Source organism: Athene cunicularia (genome assembly GCF_003259725.1).
Source record: "Athene cunicularia isolate RWA chromosome 13 unlocalized genomic scaffold, athCun1 chr13_part1, whole genome shotgun sequence".
Taxonomy (NCBI): domain Eukaryota; kingdom Metazoa; phylum Chordata; class Aves; order Strigiformes; family Strigidae; genus Athene; species Athene cunicularia.
The window spans coordinates 7,854,159-7,872,499 of NW_020799117.1; the positions used below are offsets into that span (position 1 = coordinate 7,854,159).

General features: G+C 54.9%; 1 protein-coding gene across 1 annotated transcript in view; it reads left to right on the forward strand.

Moving 5' to 3' along the window:
* LARP1 (La ribonucleoprotein domain family member 1) overlaps positions 1–16,067 on the forward strand; it is a 41,802-nt gene extending 25,735 nt beyond the window's left edge. Inside the window, exons 3-20 of the mRNA XM_026858003.1 lie at positions 3,518–3,579; positions 5,180–5,245; positions 6,021–6,192; positions 6,760–6,891; positions 7,085–7,228; positions 7,920–8,082; positions 8,356–8,500; positions 8,709–8,883; positions 9,674–9,843; positions 10,306–10,665; positions 11,857–11,980; positions 12,604–12,809; positions 12,906–13,012; positions 13,398–13,549; positions 13,848–13,992; positions 14,233–14,342; positions 14,860–14,987; positions 15,547–16,067. Of these exons, the coding sequence (XP_026713804.1) occupies positions 3,518–3,579; positions 5,180–5,245; positions 6,021–6,192; positions 6,760–6,891; positions 7,085–7,228; positions 7,920–8,082; positions 8,356–8,500; positions 8,709–8,883; positions 9,674–9,843; positions 10,306–10,665; positions 11,857–11,980; positions 12,604–12,809; positions 12,906–13,012; positions 13,398–13,549; positions 13,848–13,992; positions 14,233–14,342; positions 14,860–14,987; positions 15,547–15,768 (2,783 nt within the window). The 3' untranslated portion in view covers positions 15,769–16,067. The remainder of the gene's footprint in view (positions 1–3,517; positions 3,580–5,179; positions 5,246–6,020; positions 6,193–6,759; positions 6,892–7,084; positions 7,229–7,919; positions 8,083–8,355; positions 8,501–8,708; positions 8,884–9,673; positions 9,844–10,305; positions 10,666–11,856; positions 11,981–12,603; positions 12,810–12,905; positions 13,013–13,397; positions 13,550–13,847; positions 13,993–14,232; positions 14,343–14,859; positions 14,988–15,546) is intronic.
* Positions 16,068–18,341: the final 2,274 nt, after the last annotated feature.

An 18,341-nucleotide genomic window follows, 5' to 3' on the forward strand; every position in this document is an offset into this window, starting at 1 on the left:
ATTTAGCTGTGAAGCTGCTGTTGCCCTGGCTGTTTGGTCCTTGTGCAATGACTCTTCTCCTTCCAGGTACAAGGCGTTTGCTCACCTGGATGCCCCTGCGAGCTTCCCGCCTCAAGGGCTGTGCCACAGCCAGCCGCGGGCTGGAAGGAAAGCACAAGGTGTCTGCACAGCCTTGCCCTTCTTGGTGCTCACCCGGTGTGTTAGGGAGTGAGAATCAAAAGCCAGGGAATGCTTTAACGGTGCCTTGGCCATGGGGAGGGGTTTGGCTGCAATCCTGGCATTGGGGACATGGTGCTCCCACCTGTGCCTTGTCCCCTTGGTTGTTAAGAAATAACCTCTGCGTGGCTGGGCAACCCCACGGGCAAACGAGCTGGTTCTGGCTGCAGGCAGCAGATCAAAACTCAAGACCTGCTTATCTGTTCCTGGCTGTGCCAGCATTTGCTCTGTGGCCACAGGCAAAGCTGCTCCTTCCTTCCCTGCCCACTGTCCCCTTGCCAGTCTCACACCACTAAAGCCCTGGCTCCTGCTGCAGCTGTTCTGTCTGTCCCCTTGCATGGAGGGATCCTGGGTTTTGGTGGGGGTGGTGGGGGCGACCAAGCGGTGCTACTGCAACTGAAAATTACTTACTGCCACCAAATAAATGCAAAAGGAGGTTTGTGAGATGTCAGGAGGTCTGAGACATCTGTCAGCAGCTTTTAAGGGCTAGTCTGTCAACCAGGGCAGTATCTAGTATCCCTCACTAGCACTGCTTGTCCTGAGCTCTTGTCTGGGGGTGAGTGACACCCAGTTGCTGCCCATTTCCCCGGTTGATGCAGTGACAAAGGGCAGCGGGTTTGCCAGGGGCTCTTTTCAGCTGTGCACCACAAGACAACGTTGCTGTCTTCGTAGGAAGGTTTTCTTCTGAAGCCTTAGCACCTGAGTTAGCCTAATATGTTTTGCACAGGTTGGTTTTGGTTTATAAATGTTTGGGTTTCTCTGCAAGAAAACATGAAGAGCAGTTTGGGGTTGGATGTCCAGGAGCTTGACTGCAGAATCGCTGATGGATTGGAGCTGGGGCTCTCAGTTAAGCTGATGTGCCCTGGAGAGTGCCAGACATGCACAGCTCCTGCTCACCGTGGCTCTTGGCTCTGCGAATGGTGTGTCTGTCTGTCTATCCACTAGGATGGTTACACCCCCTCGGTCTCCTGCCTTGGTCTGAGCAGTCTCCACCATGACTTGCAGATCTCCACTCCATCCACACTGGCGAGAGCCACCTGCAGCTCCCACTGTGGTGCTGGCTGGCTTTGCTCCCTGGAGCAGCCTCCCTGCCAGGCTGCAGCACTTTGCTTTGCGTGTTTTGTCTTCCGCAGCACTCTGCAAATGCTAATTACTCTTCTTAGCACCTCAGCTAGATAAGGGATCCCTGTTCCTATCTTTCAGATAAGGAAAGTAGCAAAACTTGTTTCAAACAATCTCCTTCCTCCCCCGCAAAGATGGAGTCCATGGCACCCATCTCTGCAGCCTGTTCCTCTGCATCCTCTTTCACTAGAGGTTGTGAGGGGGCCTCTTTGACTGGTCCCCAAAAAAGCACAAGGACATCTATGACCGCGAGGCTCCTGAGCTGAAGCAGCTGGAGGAAAGGGCTGGATGCCATTGCCAGGAGCTCCGGGGCTGCAGTGTAGTGGGAGCAGGCACCCAGCTGAGATGCTCCCAGTGAAAGAGGGATCCCTGCTCTTCCCCAGCTGGGGAGATTGGTGCCTAATCAGGCTGCAGAGCAAGTTGAGTTATTTTTCTTTTTCATGGTGCCAGGTATATCGGTGCTGTCAGAGCAGGCAGTGGTGCTCCATACCTGTGGAAAACGAGGCTGGCTGCGGGTTTGCACTGTGTAGCGCTTGGTGGCTTTTGAAGCTATATTTAGTTGGTGACATCTGTGGGCGTTTGAGTGGAAGATTTTAGGGGCTGTTTTGAAAGCACTTGCTCTTCCTACACTAGCAGGAAAATTTAAAAGCCTTGTGGTAAACTTTGTATCGTGGAACTGGGATTCTCAATGAAGTGCACGTGGAATAAGTGAGGGACATGTGGAACTGCTGCTGCTCCAGGGGGGAGGTGGTGCATGTGGGCTGGGTTCTGGGGAGAAAGGGGAAGATTTGGGGATCCAGCTGAGAGCTTGGACTGTCCTGAGGGTGAAATCCCCACAGAGGAGCCTTAGGGAAGGGAACTGGGGAAGGGGCGCACGTGGCTCTGTCATGTCATGTCTGACTCTGTCATACTGACACTTCAAAGCCTCCAGCTCTGAGCAAGGCTGGGCCAACAGGATGAATCACAGGTTTCAAGGCTAGGAAGAGGACCGGTTTTGATCATCTAGGCAAAGTTGTCCTGCCTTATGCAGGAGATCAAAGCCAGCTTTGAGTGGAGCTGGGTAGGCTATTCCCGGGTGTTTTCCCGGGGCATCCCAAGATAGCCTCTGCTATGCCTGGGGGCTCTCTCTTCACTTCCCTCCCAGCCTTGCCCCCCACCCCAATCTGGGCTGCTTTTCTTTGAAACAAGCCAGTGAAATCAGCAGAAATGGTCGCTCCTGCTGGGCATGTGGCATCTGGCATGGGCTGCCCCTCGAGCCAGGGGCCGGCAGGCTTTCCTGTCCCTGCGGAGCGCTGCTGTCGGAGAGACGACCCTCGTATGTGCTCCTCCTGGGGCTGGTGTGTGTGAGGCAACAGCATGCTGCTCTCTTGGACTCTGTGCATGCCCTGCGTGAGCCTGGGACCTTACAGCCAAGCCTGGGAGGGAGAAAACAAGTCAAATTTCTTCTGCTGCTTGTAAGGAGGTGGTGTATGAGCAGGAGCTGAGACAGGTCATGGTGGGGCTGAAATCCTGTGTGAAGTCTGCGGTGGTGTGAACCCCAGCAGTTCCACTCTGATACCTTAAAACACCCTAGAGGCACTCAAGTGCCTAGATAGTTTTGACTGTAGCAGGATTTAGGCATTTCCCGGGTCTGCCTCCTTCTCTCTGTATGTTCCCCTCTTGTGAACTTGATGCCCCGTGCTGGGGTGCACTGGAAATCAAAGCATGAGCTGAGCGGTGCCATGTGTCAGAGCTCTTCTCTGATCCCTGGGGAGGGCCAGACGCCTTGGTTCGGAGATGGGCCTTGCCTGTTCAAGGGCATGTTTTGCTGCGCATAACAGCAGATCAGGTTCTGTGTGGCACTTTACAGAGCAACCTTAACTCCTCACCACCCCTCCTTCCTGGCTGGCAAGGCCAAGTGGGGAGGGCTGAGCTAAGTCAGGGAGTGCCTTCCTGTGGTGGGACGGGGTTAAAGGTCTGTTTCTTGGCTACCTGGATTGATCATGTGTTGTGTGATCTTGATGGAGCCCTTCTGCCATCCAGGTCAGAAGCTGGCTCTGTTTTCCTTTCACCTTTTCCTCTGAGCTGTCCTTTGCTGAAGAGGGAACTAGCTTGCTTCTCACCTGCTTCCCTCCAGAGCTAACACCTCCATGAGCCTCAGCTGTGTTGTAAGAGTTTTGTTCTCCTCCTCCTTTTGCAGAACATACAACTCCTGCGAAAGTGGTGAGGGCTGCCAACCCGAGACAGCGGAAAGGAAGCAAGGTAAGACTGTGCCTGCTGTCCCCCTTGCTGGCCACCAGCTTCTGGCACAGTTGTCAGTGCTCTGTGAGCATCTTGAGGGTTTGATGAGCAGACTGCTTCCTTCACAAGCCTGGCTGTGGAGGGGTTGATGTGCTGACCTGGCCACTCGCAAGAGCATGGAGGAGAAGGTCCTGATTGTCCCATCTCCTCTTCATCGTTTTAGTGGTGTTGTATGCTGCCCGGACTGATTTTCTGCCCAGCTAGGTTAGGGCTGATTTTCTTACCTCCTCTCTTTCAGGGAGATGCTTGGAGCACAGTACTGGCTGTGGAAAGACTCTCACCACACACCCAAAGACACCCCAAGTCCCCTGTGGGCTTAGCCAATGCTTTGCAGTGCAGACAGGGTAGTGCTGTGATGGAGCATTGTGTCCACAGATCCTTTCTTCCCTTGTGCAATCTGTTCTTTACTGGCACACAGAGAGTCAGGGTAATTGATTTCAAACAAAGACTCTTTTGGAGGAACCAGGGCAATCTGTTCCAGAGGATAAATGTAATGGAGGGACAGTTGCTTCTGAGGATGTTGCATGCAGTTGGGGCACAACTAGGGACATGGGCTGTTGGTGTTGGCTCCCATCAGCCAGTGAAGACGCATCTGAAACTTGATAGGGCTTTCCTTAACTGTTCCATCTTGGGGAGAGGAGGGCCCTGGGGATGGAAGGTGCTCCTGTCTGTGAAACAGGCATGGTCCTGCACTGGAGGTGGCTTTTCCCAGGAAACTACCTCTTGGGGAGAAGACCATGGCACTTGAATGTAGAAATATGATATCATGGGGAACTTGGGCACTCCAAATTAATTTAGGAATAACCCCACAAGGGCAAGGAGTAGTTTGCCCAGCCATGATTCTTCATGTACCTGGACAGCTGTTTGGGTCCTTTCTGTCCTGCAGGTCCTCTCTGAAACCTGGAGGAAGTAGAAATGATGGTAGAGGCCAGCTCAATTATTCAGCAGAGAAGTGACTGGTGGTCCCCCATGTGGCCATGGAGTGTGTGGGATGAGGGAGCTCTCATCACCATCAGATACCTGTTTGAACTTTCCCATCAATTCTACTACATGATCCATTTGCACTTGGTTGCAGTTGGACACTTAAGCGAAGCTCTGCCTGCTGTAATCTGCCACTGGGTGGAGGCAGCTTCTTCGCTGGGGTGTAGTTGGTTCAGGTGATTGAGGATGCTGAAAGCTGTGTGCTTCCCCTGTTCAAGGGACAGGGCTATGATGAGTGAGTTACCTCGGGCAGCTTGGTGCCAAATGCTGCTGCTGGGGCAAAAAGTTTAGTGGGAGCTGAGAGGCTGATAGCTTACAGAACTGGTGGCAGCCTCATTACAATCCCTGATAGCCTTGTCTGCAGTTATTTGGGATTCATTTCGGTGCCCTGCTTGGGTGGGGGGAGGGGCTGTTTGTGTGCGGTGTGGGTGCCACCCCAAATCCCCAAACCTCTTGGGGACGGCTGTCTGCAGGGCAGCGGTGGGTAGCGGCGCTGTGTCTGGAAGGGCTTCTGGATGCTGATGCAGGGAATAGCACCTGCAGCTTGTGCACTAATGAGACCTTTCTCTTTGGATACAAGGTTGGTGACTTCGGTGATGCCACAAATTGGCCAACACCTGGAGAAATAGCCCACAAGAGTGTCCAGGTGAGAACATAAAATCTCTCCGGTGAGCAGGGTAAGGCCCTTGCAGACCCTCCCCGTCCCTTTGGAAGCACTGGCTGAGCCAGGCCATTTGGGGTGCTGAGTGTCAGTGCGGAGGCAGCCAGGAATAGCGTGCAGGGGATTTCCTTTTAGGGCTACTCTTGTGTGTTGGGCTCCCTCCCCCAGTGCTATTCTGGGAGTCTGGAGCCTGATCTAAGCCCCCCTGGCTGGGTGAAGCAGGTAGGGCAGCTCCCAGACCTGCTCTCCTCAGGGCTGCTCAGTGCAAGAAGGGGGCTGGGCAAAAGTCAAGACTTTCACAGGAGAAACTGAAAACACAACGAGAAAGGGCTGGTGTGCCCGAGGGGCATGGCCTTCCTCTCTTGCTACGGACATGTGTGTTGTTTAAACCTTTCTATTTTTGGATGCTGCTTTGCCAGCTCCTGGCTGCCTATCAGGGCATGAGGGTTAGTCACCCTTTTGCCACTGGGGCAGTCTGATCCCTTGTAGGACACCCCCATCCAAGGAGCACCAGGCCTTCCTAGCAGCTCATCTCGGTAACTTCTGTGCCTGGGGATTGTGTCTCGCCTCGAGTACTTCACAGCATCTGTAGAGGCCGTTGCTCTGCTCAGATACAAGCCCTTCCCTGGGAACAGAACAGCTCTGGGAGGCATGGAGCAGGGATGCTCCTGTTCCTGCTCCTGCTGGGACAGCTGGGGTCTGCGTCCAGCTCTTCATTCCTCCCACCTCTCACATCTTTCCTGCACTGATATGTCTCCAGCAGCCGCACAAAGCACCATCTCTCCGGAAACTGCCTGTCAAGAAAGACATGAAAGAGCAGGAGAAAGGCGATGGTAGTGATGGTAAAGAGAGCCTGAAAACCAAATCAGATGAGTCTGGGGAGGAGAAGAATGGTGATGATGACAACCAGAAGTCAGCCCAGAAGAAGAAAGGTAAGGCAGGACCTGGTGGGTGCTGTCCCCCCTGCTATGACCCACAGCTAGGTGGGAGCATCCACTGCCTTCTTGGGGGCCTTACTGCAGGACATGGTCCCAGCATGGGGTCAGCTCTGGTGAAAAGGTGTTTGCAGGCTTCAAGGGGGCAGCGTGTCATTTTGGTGGGAGCAGGGCCCAAGTAGGGGAGTCTGTGCCTAGGGAGCGTGGCAGTAGCTTGCCCTCTTGTGTGTGCTCTGTGATGGCACAGAAAAGCCCCTGACCATGGGTTGCACCACCTGTGGTTGACACATGAGCCTTGGTGGGCAGAAAGGGGCAGAGGAAGGACAAATGCCGTGAAGTAATGGTGGGGGGAGTGTCTCTCATGTCCCTCCATGCCCAAGAGTCCAGGATGGAGCTTTTCTGAATCCAAGCCTGGAGGGATATCAGAGGACAGGGTCGGTTCAAAAGGCCCTGCTGCTGCTCTCTCTCCTCCATGTGTGGGGGCTGTGTGGCAAGAGGGGGCTGCAGGGGACGAAGTAGACGTGCTCTGAACCTGTGTCACACACAAACCCTGTCCTTTTGCAGGCAACAAACACAAGTGGGTCCCTTTGCAGATAGACATGAAGTCAGAGGTGCCTAGGGACAAAACGGCCTCTCGGAACAACCGGCAAAACGAGCAGCACAGGCACCCCTCCAACAACCGCAGTGAGCTGAAAGGTGAGGGCTGATGCTGGGGACCAGCTCTCCCTGCCCTGGCTGCGGGGCAGAGCAAGCCCTGATGCCCAGGCATGGCATGGGGCAGTGGGCACGCTTCCTGCATTCAGAGGGCTCCGGGTGCAGCAGGCTTGCTCCAGGGAAGTGCTTTCATCTCGTAACGCTCCTCCTGCCTCTTCTTCCCTGTCTTCTGCAGGCTGGCACCCAGACAACAAGCATGAGCGCAGCTGGCAGGACCACGACGAAACCTCCAGCGTGAAGAGCGAGGGAGGAGCTGTGCGAGGGACCTTCCGGGGCCGAGGCCGGGGCCGTGGCAGGGGCCGTGGCCGTGGCAGAGGAGGTGATCACTGTATGTGTGGTCTTGTGACAGTAGGGAGAGAGCAGGACATGTGCTGAAGTGTGCAGGGCTCTGTGTGTGTATGAGAGTTGGGGCTCCAAAGCAGGCTGGGGAGGGCAGAGCACTGTAGGGATACAGGAGAATATTGTGGCAGGTCATCCCAGCTCATAACTTGAGCTGCTTTTAATAAAAGCAAATTATTTCTATTAGTATTTTAATAAAGGCAAATGTCTTTCCGCTGCTTAGGCCAAGCTCTTCCACCTGTTTTCTGCCCCTTGCAGTACCCCTGTGTGCAAAAGTTGAAGCATGCTGATACTCTGCGTAGGCTTTATGTCATGTTGAGAGCCAAGCAGGAGTCATGGCTTGGATGGGGAAGAGCATCTGCACTTGGCATTTGACAGGGCAGTGTCTGTGCTAACCCTGGTGCAGCTTCAGTGTAGGGCCTTTGTGTGCCACCTGGGCTGCCCAGTTGCTCCTGGATAAGAGTTGAAGCTTCACTGGGATCCCTTCTGCAGCAAAGGCTGAGAGCAGAAGGGTGAGGGATGGGGGTGAGTGATGCCCCATTGTGGGCTGCCATGGGGGCCCCAGGAACAGTGCAGAGGAGCTGTTTGTGCAGGAGTCTGGCCCCATCTGGCAGTGCATTGTCTAGCAGATCCCAGGGGCTCTGTGCTGACCCTTAACTGGTGTCCTACAGGGCACTTTGACTACCAGTATGGGTACCGGAAATTTGAGGGCTCGGACGGCTCCCGCACCCAGAAGTACGCTAGCAACATCACTTACTACTTCGACAACATCAGCAGTGCTGAGCTCTACAGTGTGGACCAGGAACTGCTCAAAGACTACATCAAGCGGCAGATGTAAGCACCACCTCTTGTCTGAGCATTGGGTGGTGGTGGTAAGTTCACAGGTACTCTCCCTGGAGTCTGTGTAGCTGATCCCATGGGTTAGAGCTGAGGTGTGTGGACTTTGCCACACAGCTTACAGTGTCAGTTTGCCCCAAGTGAGGGCTCTCCAGGCTGTCTCTCTTCAGCCTCACAGTAGCAGAAGGTGAGAGGGGAGGATTATTTTCTCAGTGGTGCCCAGAGGAAAGTGGCTTGGAGCTGCCTCTCACTGATGTGTTGTTCATACAGAGAATATTACTTCAGCGTGGACAACCTGGAGCGAGACTTCTTCCTGCGTCGCAAGATGGACTCAGACGGCTTCCTTCCCATCACCCTGATTGCCAGCTTCCACCGGGTGCAGGCGCTGACCACCGACATCAGCCTCATCATCAAGGTGATGAACTTTCCTTCTTATGCTTCTCACCACTCCTGTCTGAGGCCTCTTTTCTAGATGGGCTGTGGGTGAGATGCAAGCAGAGCCTTCCCTTGTCCTTGACTTGCTCTCTCCTCCTCTTGGTCCTCCTAGGGAGGAAGGGCTGGGGCTGAGCTGCTCAACGTGCCAAGGCAGGGCCCTAAGTTAACTGGTTATCACTTGGTTCCAGGCTCTGAAGGACAGCAAGGTGGTGGAAATTGTGGACGAGAAGATCAGGAGAAAAGAGCAGCCAGAAAAATGGGCTCTGCCTGGCCCTCCTATGGCAGACTACACACAAACAGACTTCTCACAGTTCATCAACTGCCCCGAGTTTGTGCCCCGGCAAAGCTTCCAGAAGGAGACAGGTGAGCACTGGGGCAATGTGGAGGGAGGTGTGGCTGCAGTCCTAGTACTGCAGCAGGATTGAGACCCTAAGAGTCAGGAGTGTTCCCCAGGGCAGAGCTCTGCCGTTTGCTTTCTGCTTGGTGGTGGGAGCTGGTGTGGGCTCTGTCCTCAGACCTGCAGAGTGCTGCTATCTCTGTGCATGGGGAAATGTGAAAGAGACTGTGATTTTTTTCCTCTGTGGGAGCTGAAGGGATTCGGGGAGGGTCAGTCCTGCTTGGAAGTCTCTTGGCTGTACCTGGAAATACTCTACTACTGCTGGGAAGAGCAGAGGACACTCATGAACCCAACCTTTCTTTAATGGGTGAGGGTACAGATGGGCAGCAGGTATGGAGCTGTCAGCTCCATGTCAGCTGGGGAAGGGTCTGCTGTCCTTCATGGTCTGCCCCCTGCTCTTGTCACCCATCCCATGGGGGCTGGCAGGAGCCCAGGGCTGAGCCCAAGAAGCCAACTAAAAGATCTTCTTGATGCTGTTAGAACTCGTTTGGGCAGGAGATCTGTTCCCAGTAGCTCCAGACTGCTGTGGGAAGATTTCCCCAAGAGCAGCTGCTTTAGGTCTTTGTGGGCAAACTGGGGAAACTTTGTCTGGGAAATGGTCACCTGCAGAGCTCTTTGGCCACTGTATGCTAGCTAGTCCCACAAGCTGTGCCATGCTGCCAAAATAACTCTCTCTTCAGTTGAGTGCTTGAAGTACACAAGCCCCCAGGCTCCCTCCTTCCCTCTAAAGCACCTTGTGGCTCTTGTTGGCTCTAGAGTCTGCTCCTGGCTCCCCACGTCCTGCCAGCCCGGTCCCTACCAAAACGGAGGAGGTCAGTAACCTGAAGACAATGCCCAAGGGCCTGTCTGCAAGTCTACCAGACCTGGATTCAGAGACATGGATTGAAGTGAAGAAGAGACCTCGGCCCTCCCCAGCCAGGCCCAAGGTAGGTGGTGATGTAGGAGTTGTCAAGATGGGGATTTCCCAGTTGTCTGAGAGACCTGAATCATGGGTAGATGGGTTTCAGATCAAATAGGGTCTTTTGATCATGGGAGTGCTGTCTTAGTTTCTCCTGGCCCCCTCTTGAGACCCTCTTTGGAGCTGCTCCTCAGTGGTGTAAATAAGGTGTTCTCCTCAGATGGTCAGCTTCTGGCTGTGGTAAGGGCTGCCCAGGGCAGTGGTGGAGTCCCCATCCCTGGAGGTGTTTAAGAGTTGCGTTGACATAGTACTGAGGGATATGGTGGAGTTGGGAACTGTCAGCGTTAGGTTAATGGTTGGACTGGATGATCTTCAAGGTCTTTTCCAACCTTGATGATTCTGTGAAGGGGCAGTAGTTGCGTTGCCAAGCAGTAGACTTGCATTGCTGTGTGGTCTTTATCCTGTGTTACTCTTTCCCCCCTACCTGTAGAAACCAGAGGAGTCAAAGACACCACAGCAGCAAAAGCAAAAGGACCAAGATGAACCTGAGGAGCTAGACTTCCTCTTTGATGAGGAGATGGAGCAGATGGATGGCCGCAAGAACACCTTCACCGACTGGTCAGACGAAGATTCGGATTATGAGATCGACGATCGGGATGTGAACAAGATCCTCATCGTGACACAGACACCTCCTTACCTGCGCCGGCATCCTGGCGGGGACCGGACTGGCAACCACACATCCAGGGCTAAAATGAGCTCAGAGCTGGCCAAGGTGATCAATGATGGGCTGTACTACTACGAGCAGGACCTGTGGACAGAGCAGTTTGAGCCAGAGTATTCACAGATCAAGGTGAGAGCAGCTGATCTGAGGACAGGAGTGCGTGAGGGGCACGGGCAGCCTTGTGCTCAGCAGCCTGGCAGCCTTGTTGGTGTGGGTTGGAAAGGGCAGTGCAGCAGGTTACAGCTTACTCGTGGGGTAGAGCTAAGATGGGATTAGTCCTCTTGCAGAGCTTGGGATTCCTGGTTCCCAGCATCATGCTCTGCTGTATCAGAGATAAACACAGCTCTGTAATGTGGCATAAGGCTGCAGCCGGGTAAACAAAGTGTCAGTAACGAGGTGACCTGGAACATGAGGCCCATTGGTCTGCTGTCTGCCAGGGTCTTCGCAGGCAGTGCCAGATCTATGGGGAGAACTGGGTGTCTCTGCTCTGTCTGTAATGCCCAGTGCTCCCATGGAGACCACACTTATTGGGGATGGGTTCATAGATGGCTGGTCTGCACTTGGCCTGTGCTCTTCTCTGTTTTGGTGCCAGTTTGCATAGACTTGGGCTTTTTATAGAAAGCCCATCTGCCGCTTTGAAACATTTGAGTCCCAACTTGGTGACTCTCGCAGTTGGGGACTTGCCTAGACTCATTCAGCGACGGAAATTATTTTGGCTGCGAGGTGGGATGCCCTGTTGGAGCTACCAGCTGGGCTCAGTGTTCCCATGTCTGGTACCTGGCACGTTGCTGAAGCGGTGCTGCTGTCTGGGGTGGCAGAAACTGAGGGCATGGAGAGAGCAGGTGCCAGAGGGACAGTGTGTGCTGGGGTTATGGGCCCTTAAGATGCACGGGACCGTTGTGTCCCACTGGCGGTGTGGCTGTGACAGTGCAGGGAGGAGGCTCCAGCGACACAAGAAGGTGTCAGGGGCAGTGGGGTCCTGGCCAAGCATGGGTTACTGAGCTTGCCTTGAACCTGGTTGCACTGGCACTGACCTGGGTTGGTAAAAGCCTGAAAAGAACAAGTGATGGTTAGTGGACCTGCCTTGTAGGATCCCTGAAAGCTCGAGAGCAGCCAATGGCTCAGACCTGGCCCATGCAGTGCCCAGTCTTCTGTCTGCTACCTCTATGCAGCATGCTCCTGGGCACCCAGGCCCTGTGGCTGCACTTGGTGCCCAGCGTTGTGGCTGTTGCACAAGCAGAGTCGTGGTCATGCTGAGCTGATGGGGTGAGGGGAGAAGAGGGCAACTGGTTGCTTCATCATCTTCGTCTTCCAATGCAGCAAGAGGTGGAGAACTTCAAGAAGGTGAATATGATCAGCAGGGAGCAGTTTGACACCCTGACCCCAGAGCCCCCTGTGGATCCAAACCAGGAAGTCCCTCCTGGTCCCCCCAGGTTCCAGCAAGGTAAGAGACAGGGGACACAAATGCGTGGAACTGAGTATGTCCTTATTCCCCCAGGTGAGAGGTACTTGGAGGCTGCATAGCATCTGGAGAGAAGGAACTGGGGCCACGGGATTGTGGGATTATCTTTCCCAGAGCAATGCTCTTCTCTCAGCTGTGTGTTTTGGGGCTGCAGAATAGGAGGCCCAAAAGCAGGGATGTCCCAGCTGAGTGAGGAAACCTTGGCAGACTTTGATATATCTCCCTGGATGTTACTTTCCTCTTGGACCCTCTCTGAGTACCTGGAAAGCAGCTACCTTCTGGGCCTTGTTTGCCTGTGCGTGGCCCCTGGTGCCCTGTCCCCCTCTTGGGAGGGAGAATTTGTCGCTGCTGTTAGCCCCTAGGAAGCAGATATCTTCTGAGATCCCTGGAAGCTCAGTCCTTGGATCTGCTGCTTAGGCTTTGGGCTATCTGGCCAAGCTGGTGACATGCTGGATTTGAAGCTGCTTGTCTCGGAGGGCTGGAATGTGTCCCTGCGTTCCTGCCCCTCTGTTTCCTGTCTCCCAGATGGATGTTCCTTGACTGTAGGGATGCTCTCATGCTCAGAGCTCAGCTTGACTCAGGGTGGGGGGGGTTTCTCTCTGCAGTACCTACAGATGCTTTGGCTAACAAGTTGTTTGGAGTTCCTGAACCTTCAACCATTGCCCGGTCTTTGCCTACGACTGTACCAGAATCACCCAACTACCGCAATGCCAGGACCCCCCGGACCCCTCGCACGCCTCAGCTGAAGGACCCAACCCAGACGCCCCGGTTCTACCCAGTGGTGAAAGAGGGCAGGACGATAGATGCCAAGGTGGGACCAGGGCTGCGGTGCGAGACGGGAGCTGGGGTTTCTCAGCTGGGGACTGGGGAGGAAGGGGACGCTTTCCTGATTTGCCGCGTCTTGCAGACTCCACGGAAGAGGAAGACAAGGCACAGTTCAAACCCCCCGATGGAGTGCCACGTGGGCTGGGTGATGGACTCGCGGGAGCATAGGCCCCGAACTGCCTCCATCAGGTACTGGAGACAAGCGTGCTGGGTCACAGAGGGGCCAGAAATGGGAAAGGGAGCGAGTGTGGGAGGGAAGGGGAAAGGCAGAATCTGGTTTTGCAGAGGAGGTTTCTTGTTAGGTGGCTGCAGAAAGGACTGGGACTCAACTTGTCCCTCACGGAAGAAGCTGAGGAAAGTCTGAATCCTTGGAATATTGAGATGAGACTCAGTTGGAGCCATGGGTTCCCTTCCTAGTAGTCTGCCCCATGGCTCAGGTCCCAAACCCAGAGTAGACAGTCACAGGGGGTCAGTGGGTCCAACAAACAAGTGCCATGGCATGGAGCGTGACCCCACTCCACTGTCAGTTGGGTGATGCCAGGGATGGGGGTTGACAGGAGTCTCTCATGCTCAGCTCCAGCCCCTCGGAGGGGACCCCAGCTGTTGGAAGCTACGGCTGCACCCCGCAGTCCCTGCCCAAGTTTCAGCATCCTTCGCACGAGCTGCTCAAGGAGAACGGCTTCACACAACATGTCTACCACAAGTACCGTCGGCGCTGCCTTAACGGTAGGGTCACTTGCACTGTGAGGAGTGGGGCAGGGTGTCTGTGCCCCGCTGCATCGGGGGCAGGGTGCGGCTGCGGAGCACGCACACGGGGCTAAGCAGGGTCCTATGGGACAGCCTTGCTGGGAGCTGGTGTTTTCCTTGCAGTTTGTGGCAACCGTGAGCTGTGGCTCAGGGTGTCGAGCGCTGGGGATGGATGTAGTCACAGTGCCACAGGGCCCTCCTGTACGTGAGCCCCTGTGCAAGAGCTGGCTGCCTGGGAGAGGATCTGCCTTGTAATCATCCCCTCTTCCCAAAACAGAGCGGAAACGACTGGGCATTGGTCAGTCCCAGGAGATGAACACGCTTTTCCGGTTCTGGTCCTTCTTCCTCCGGGATCACTTCAACAAGAAAATGTACGAGGAGTTCAAGCAACTGGCTGTGGAAGATGGGAAGGAGGGATACAGGTAGGAGAGGAGGCGGAGTGTGGCCTTTACTGGGAGGGGAGTGAGGGAAGAAGGATTCAGCCTTTTGCAGGGCTCACAGCAAATCAAAGGCAGCATCTCTACCTTGCTTGAAGGTAGGACTGGGGTAGCCCTCAGTCACCTCCTGCTGCTGGTGCGCAGCAGGGCTCCTGCCTCAGCAGTTTCTCTGCCTGGGTGTTGCCTGCAGCAGTGTCCAGTCACCACATGCTGCTCTGTTCCCAGGTACGGTCTGGAGTGCCTTTTCAGATACTACAGCTACGGGCTGGAGAAGAAATTCCGGCCAGACATATTTAAGGACTTTCAAGAAGAGACCATCAAGGATTATGAAGCTGGTAGGTGCCTCCTTTGGCCTCCCCTGAGATTGGCAGTGATGTAGCCCAGTGGCATGTCTGACTCTGGGCCTCTTCTTGTGGCTTTGGGGAAGCCCCATAACACTGTAGGTTAACGTGTGTGATGGGGACCGGCTGGGTGTTGTGTTGTTTACTTCATGGGGGGAGGTTGAGTGGATGCTGATGGTCCTGAACGCTGCTGGGGGGATGGAGGAGGGCAGTGGGAGGCTGTAGCTCTCCCAAAACATTTCTCTAGAGGCACCAGTTCTTCTCAGGTTTCTCAAGGTCATGCATTGGCTGAGCCTTGCCACCACCAGGTCAGCCAAGCCTGGGGACCATCCCCCTGTCAAGAGGGCGCTCACCATTACAGATGTAATGAATTTCCAGGTTCTCAGCTGTGGCCATCGGTGGGCCAGGAGGGTCCATGGGACGAATGGTGGGGAAGCCTGGAGGAAAGGGTTCTGATGTCTGGTTTGATTTTTGTGCTGCTGATGCCTGGTTTGGTTTTCTTCCCCTTCAGGACAGCTCTATGGGCTGGAAAAGTTCTGGGCCTTCTTAAAATATTCCAAAGCCAAAAACCTGGACATTAACAGCAAACTGCAAGAATACCTCAGCAAGTTCAAGCGCCTCGAGGACTTCCGAGTGGATGTGAGTAGATACGCCTGCACTACGCTGGCCTCTGCAAACACCCCATGGCCCCCTCCAGGGTTGGAGGATTTTGGGGGCCAGTCCCCAAGCAGTGCCAGGCAGGGGAAGTCAGTGACACCTAGTGTCATGCTCGTGTCATTGCAGCCAGGCCAGGAACAAGCCACAGGGTTTGAATATTGCAAATCCACTTCAGAGCAGCAATCTGGGAAATTGGGTGAGCCCATCTTTGCTGATGAGGAAGGAAGAAAGGGAGCCCTGATAGCTTGAGTGGAGCCAGCATTGTGCGGAGCCTTTGTCTTTTGGACTGTGCCCCTGTTGGGAAGGAGGTGCCCGAGAGCAAGTTGTCACCCTTGTGTTTGGTTGGAAGTCAGTCTGACTTTCAGCAAATCTGGCTGTGGTAGATCTGGAGAGGTCATCTGTGTGCTTTGGGGAAGATTCCTTATGTGTCAGGGAGAGAATTTGCAACTGGGGGTTTGCAAGAAGGTTGTTCTCTGATCCAGGGGGAAGGGCAGCTGCATTTGGAGGGAGCTGTGCTGATACTGGGGTGCTTCTCTTCCAGCCACCCATGGGGGAGGAAGGTGGACACAAGAGATACCCTACGACGTCAGGGGGAGATGGCAGGAAGCGCTACCCATCCCAGTCTTCCAGCAAAACGGTCAGCCAGTGCCCATCCAGCCAAGCCCACGCCTCACCCAGCCAGCCTGCGCAAGAGGATGCCAAAAACCTGAGCCAGCAATCCCCCGCCCCATCGGCTGCAGAATCGCAGACAGTGGGGAAGTAGAGAGGCTGCAGCGTCTGCTTCCTGCCGGGGGATGGGGTGGGTTGGTGGGGGACTGGCTTGGAGAAGGGGAGACGTGAGGGGGTGGGACAGGAAGGGAGCTGTAAGGTGGGTACCCAGGAATAGACCGTTTGGGAGAAACTTCAGCGCACACGATTTTTTCTCTTGTGGCTGGAAAGCAAAGATGATCTGCATCTGAAACACCATTTTGCTATTACAACCCTGACCAGAGCCAGACCCACTCCCAGCAAACCCAGCCTTTGCTTTCCCTTCTCTCCCCTCCTGTGCACACACTCATGTCTTAGTGTACAGCTGGCCGGTGCTTACATTAGGAATTTGTGATGCTCTTTTTCTGTATAAACGTCCAGGTTTGGGGCTGTGTTTTCTGTTGTTGGATTTTTTTATTATTATATATATATATATCAAGTTTTAAATTATTGCTAGAAGTTCGTCTGGATTTACCAAAACAAGTCTGCGCTGTGCGGCCCCGACGCCTCCCCTCTGTGTCTCCCCTCGGATCACAGGGCAGCCCGCTCGGGAAGCTCGGAGGAGCGAGGTTCCCCGATGGGGGACCGAAGCCGCAGCGTGTCGTGATGCTGCGGAGCCTCTGATCTCCGTGACCTGGCTGACACCTCCCATTCCACGTACGGCGGGGCCTCTCCCACACCGACCGCCGCCACAGGAGCTTCACCCTGTTCGTCCTCCTGATCCCTCCTCCCCAGTGTCTTCACCTCTAACTTTCCCGAGGGTCTGGCTCTCCCTCTGCCCGTCTCTCCCTTCCATCACGGACAATTTGGAAGTCAACCAAAGGACCTTTGCCAAGGATAGGCTTGTTCTGACTCCTTCCTGCGAGGACAGCTGGTGGGAGGCCGGCAGGCACCTGGACTTGAGCCCGCATGGACGGTGCCCCCACTGCCCCAGGAATGCCCATCACATGCAAAGACAGGACTTTGCTGAAGGAGGTTTTCTCTTCCTTTTCTCTTGGAAAAATTAAAAATGACAACAAAAAAAACCCCTCACAAACCCCTCTAAAAAACAACAAAAATACCCTTTAAAAAGACATCTCCCTTTGCTTTCTTCCTTGGAAATATTATTGAAGAAAAAGAAAAAAAAACAACAAAAATCAAACAAACAAAAAAAACCACACAAAAAAAAAAGTTGCCTTATGGTGGAGCTGGACCGAGGAGGCTCTCTGGCTTCCTGCACCCTGGGGTGCGCTGGGCTCTTGGGCCCCCCCCCAGCCCAGAGACTCCTCACGGCATTGCTGCCGAGCTGATCTTCCCCGCGGCCTTTCCTCTGACCCCGCAGCTCGCTCGGATGCCTCCCCCCATCGTGGAGACCCCCCCTGCCAGCCCTGATTCTCATGGGGGAGGGTGCCAAGGGCAGTCAAATCTAAGACTTGTGCTCACAAAGTAGTTGAAGCCGCTCCGTTGTGTATATACCATTGTAGCATCCTCCCTACGACAGCGACTGTACATGCTTACGGCCTCGCTCGGACCCGCCGAGCTCTCTCCAGGCAGGCTGGGGCAGGAGGTTGGTCTGCTTCAGTCTGTGCCTCCAGCGTGGTCGGGAGGTGAGTGCGGAGATGTGTCATAGCAGCTGGAGGGACTGGTCCTCTGCGAGCAAGCAAGAGGGCTGGCATGTCCCTGGTGCCACTTAATGCTGTAGCCTGACGAGGGAGCGCCGCAGCCCCGGACAACTTGGTTCTCCCACAGCCGTCACTGGCCCCGGGGTTGCTGGTGGGACTAGTGCTGGGTGCGAGTAGAAGACCTGCCTGGCAGAGGAGGGCTCTCGCCTGGGTTTGCTTGTGCATCGTGTCTTGGCAGGCGGCTGCGTGGAGCCTCCTGCTCAGGGCACCATCCCTGCGCAGTGCCGAGGGCTGAGATAACACCGTGCTGCTCCTCGCTCGCCTGAGCCGAGGGGATGGCTGCAGAGCTGCTGTGGCATTTACTTGGTTCCTGTGCCCAGCCACCAGGTGGGCTTCGGCAGGCAAACCCTCACTGTGAGCCGCGTTCCCTCGCAGGGGGCATGTGTCAGAGAGGGGAGAGCTCTTCCTGGGGCCCAGAAGTAGCACGGGAAGGTCCTGCTCCTGCCGTAAGGGTAGAAGCTTCTTTTCAGCCAGAGCTGCTTGCCTTGCTGCTGCTGTGCTCCGTCTCTGGTGTCGGGATGCCTGCTTTGCAGCTGGCTTGGTTGTGGCTCTGGCGCTCCGTCCTGTTGAGCTGCAGAGCGTGCTCCTTCGCGTGGCTCAGAGTGGGCACCGCAATGGGCTAATCAACGATGCAGCTAATTGCGTTACCCTCTGCAAAATCACAAGCTGGTAACGAACAGTGTTTTCTCAAAATATCCAGTTGATCCAGAGCTGTGTCTCATAGCTGGGGAGGAGAAGTTGTGTCTTCGGGGCTGTCCCCATACAGCCGTGGGGCTGGCGGGTGAAAGCAGCCAGGAGTGGAGATGAAGAGGGCGAGCTGGGGCGAGTTTTTGGTCAGCAGTGGCTATGGATGCTTGCAGGGCCCTGGCTGCAGTTACCACCTTCCCGAACTGACACTGCGTTGAAGATGCTGCTTTAGTAGGTGGGG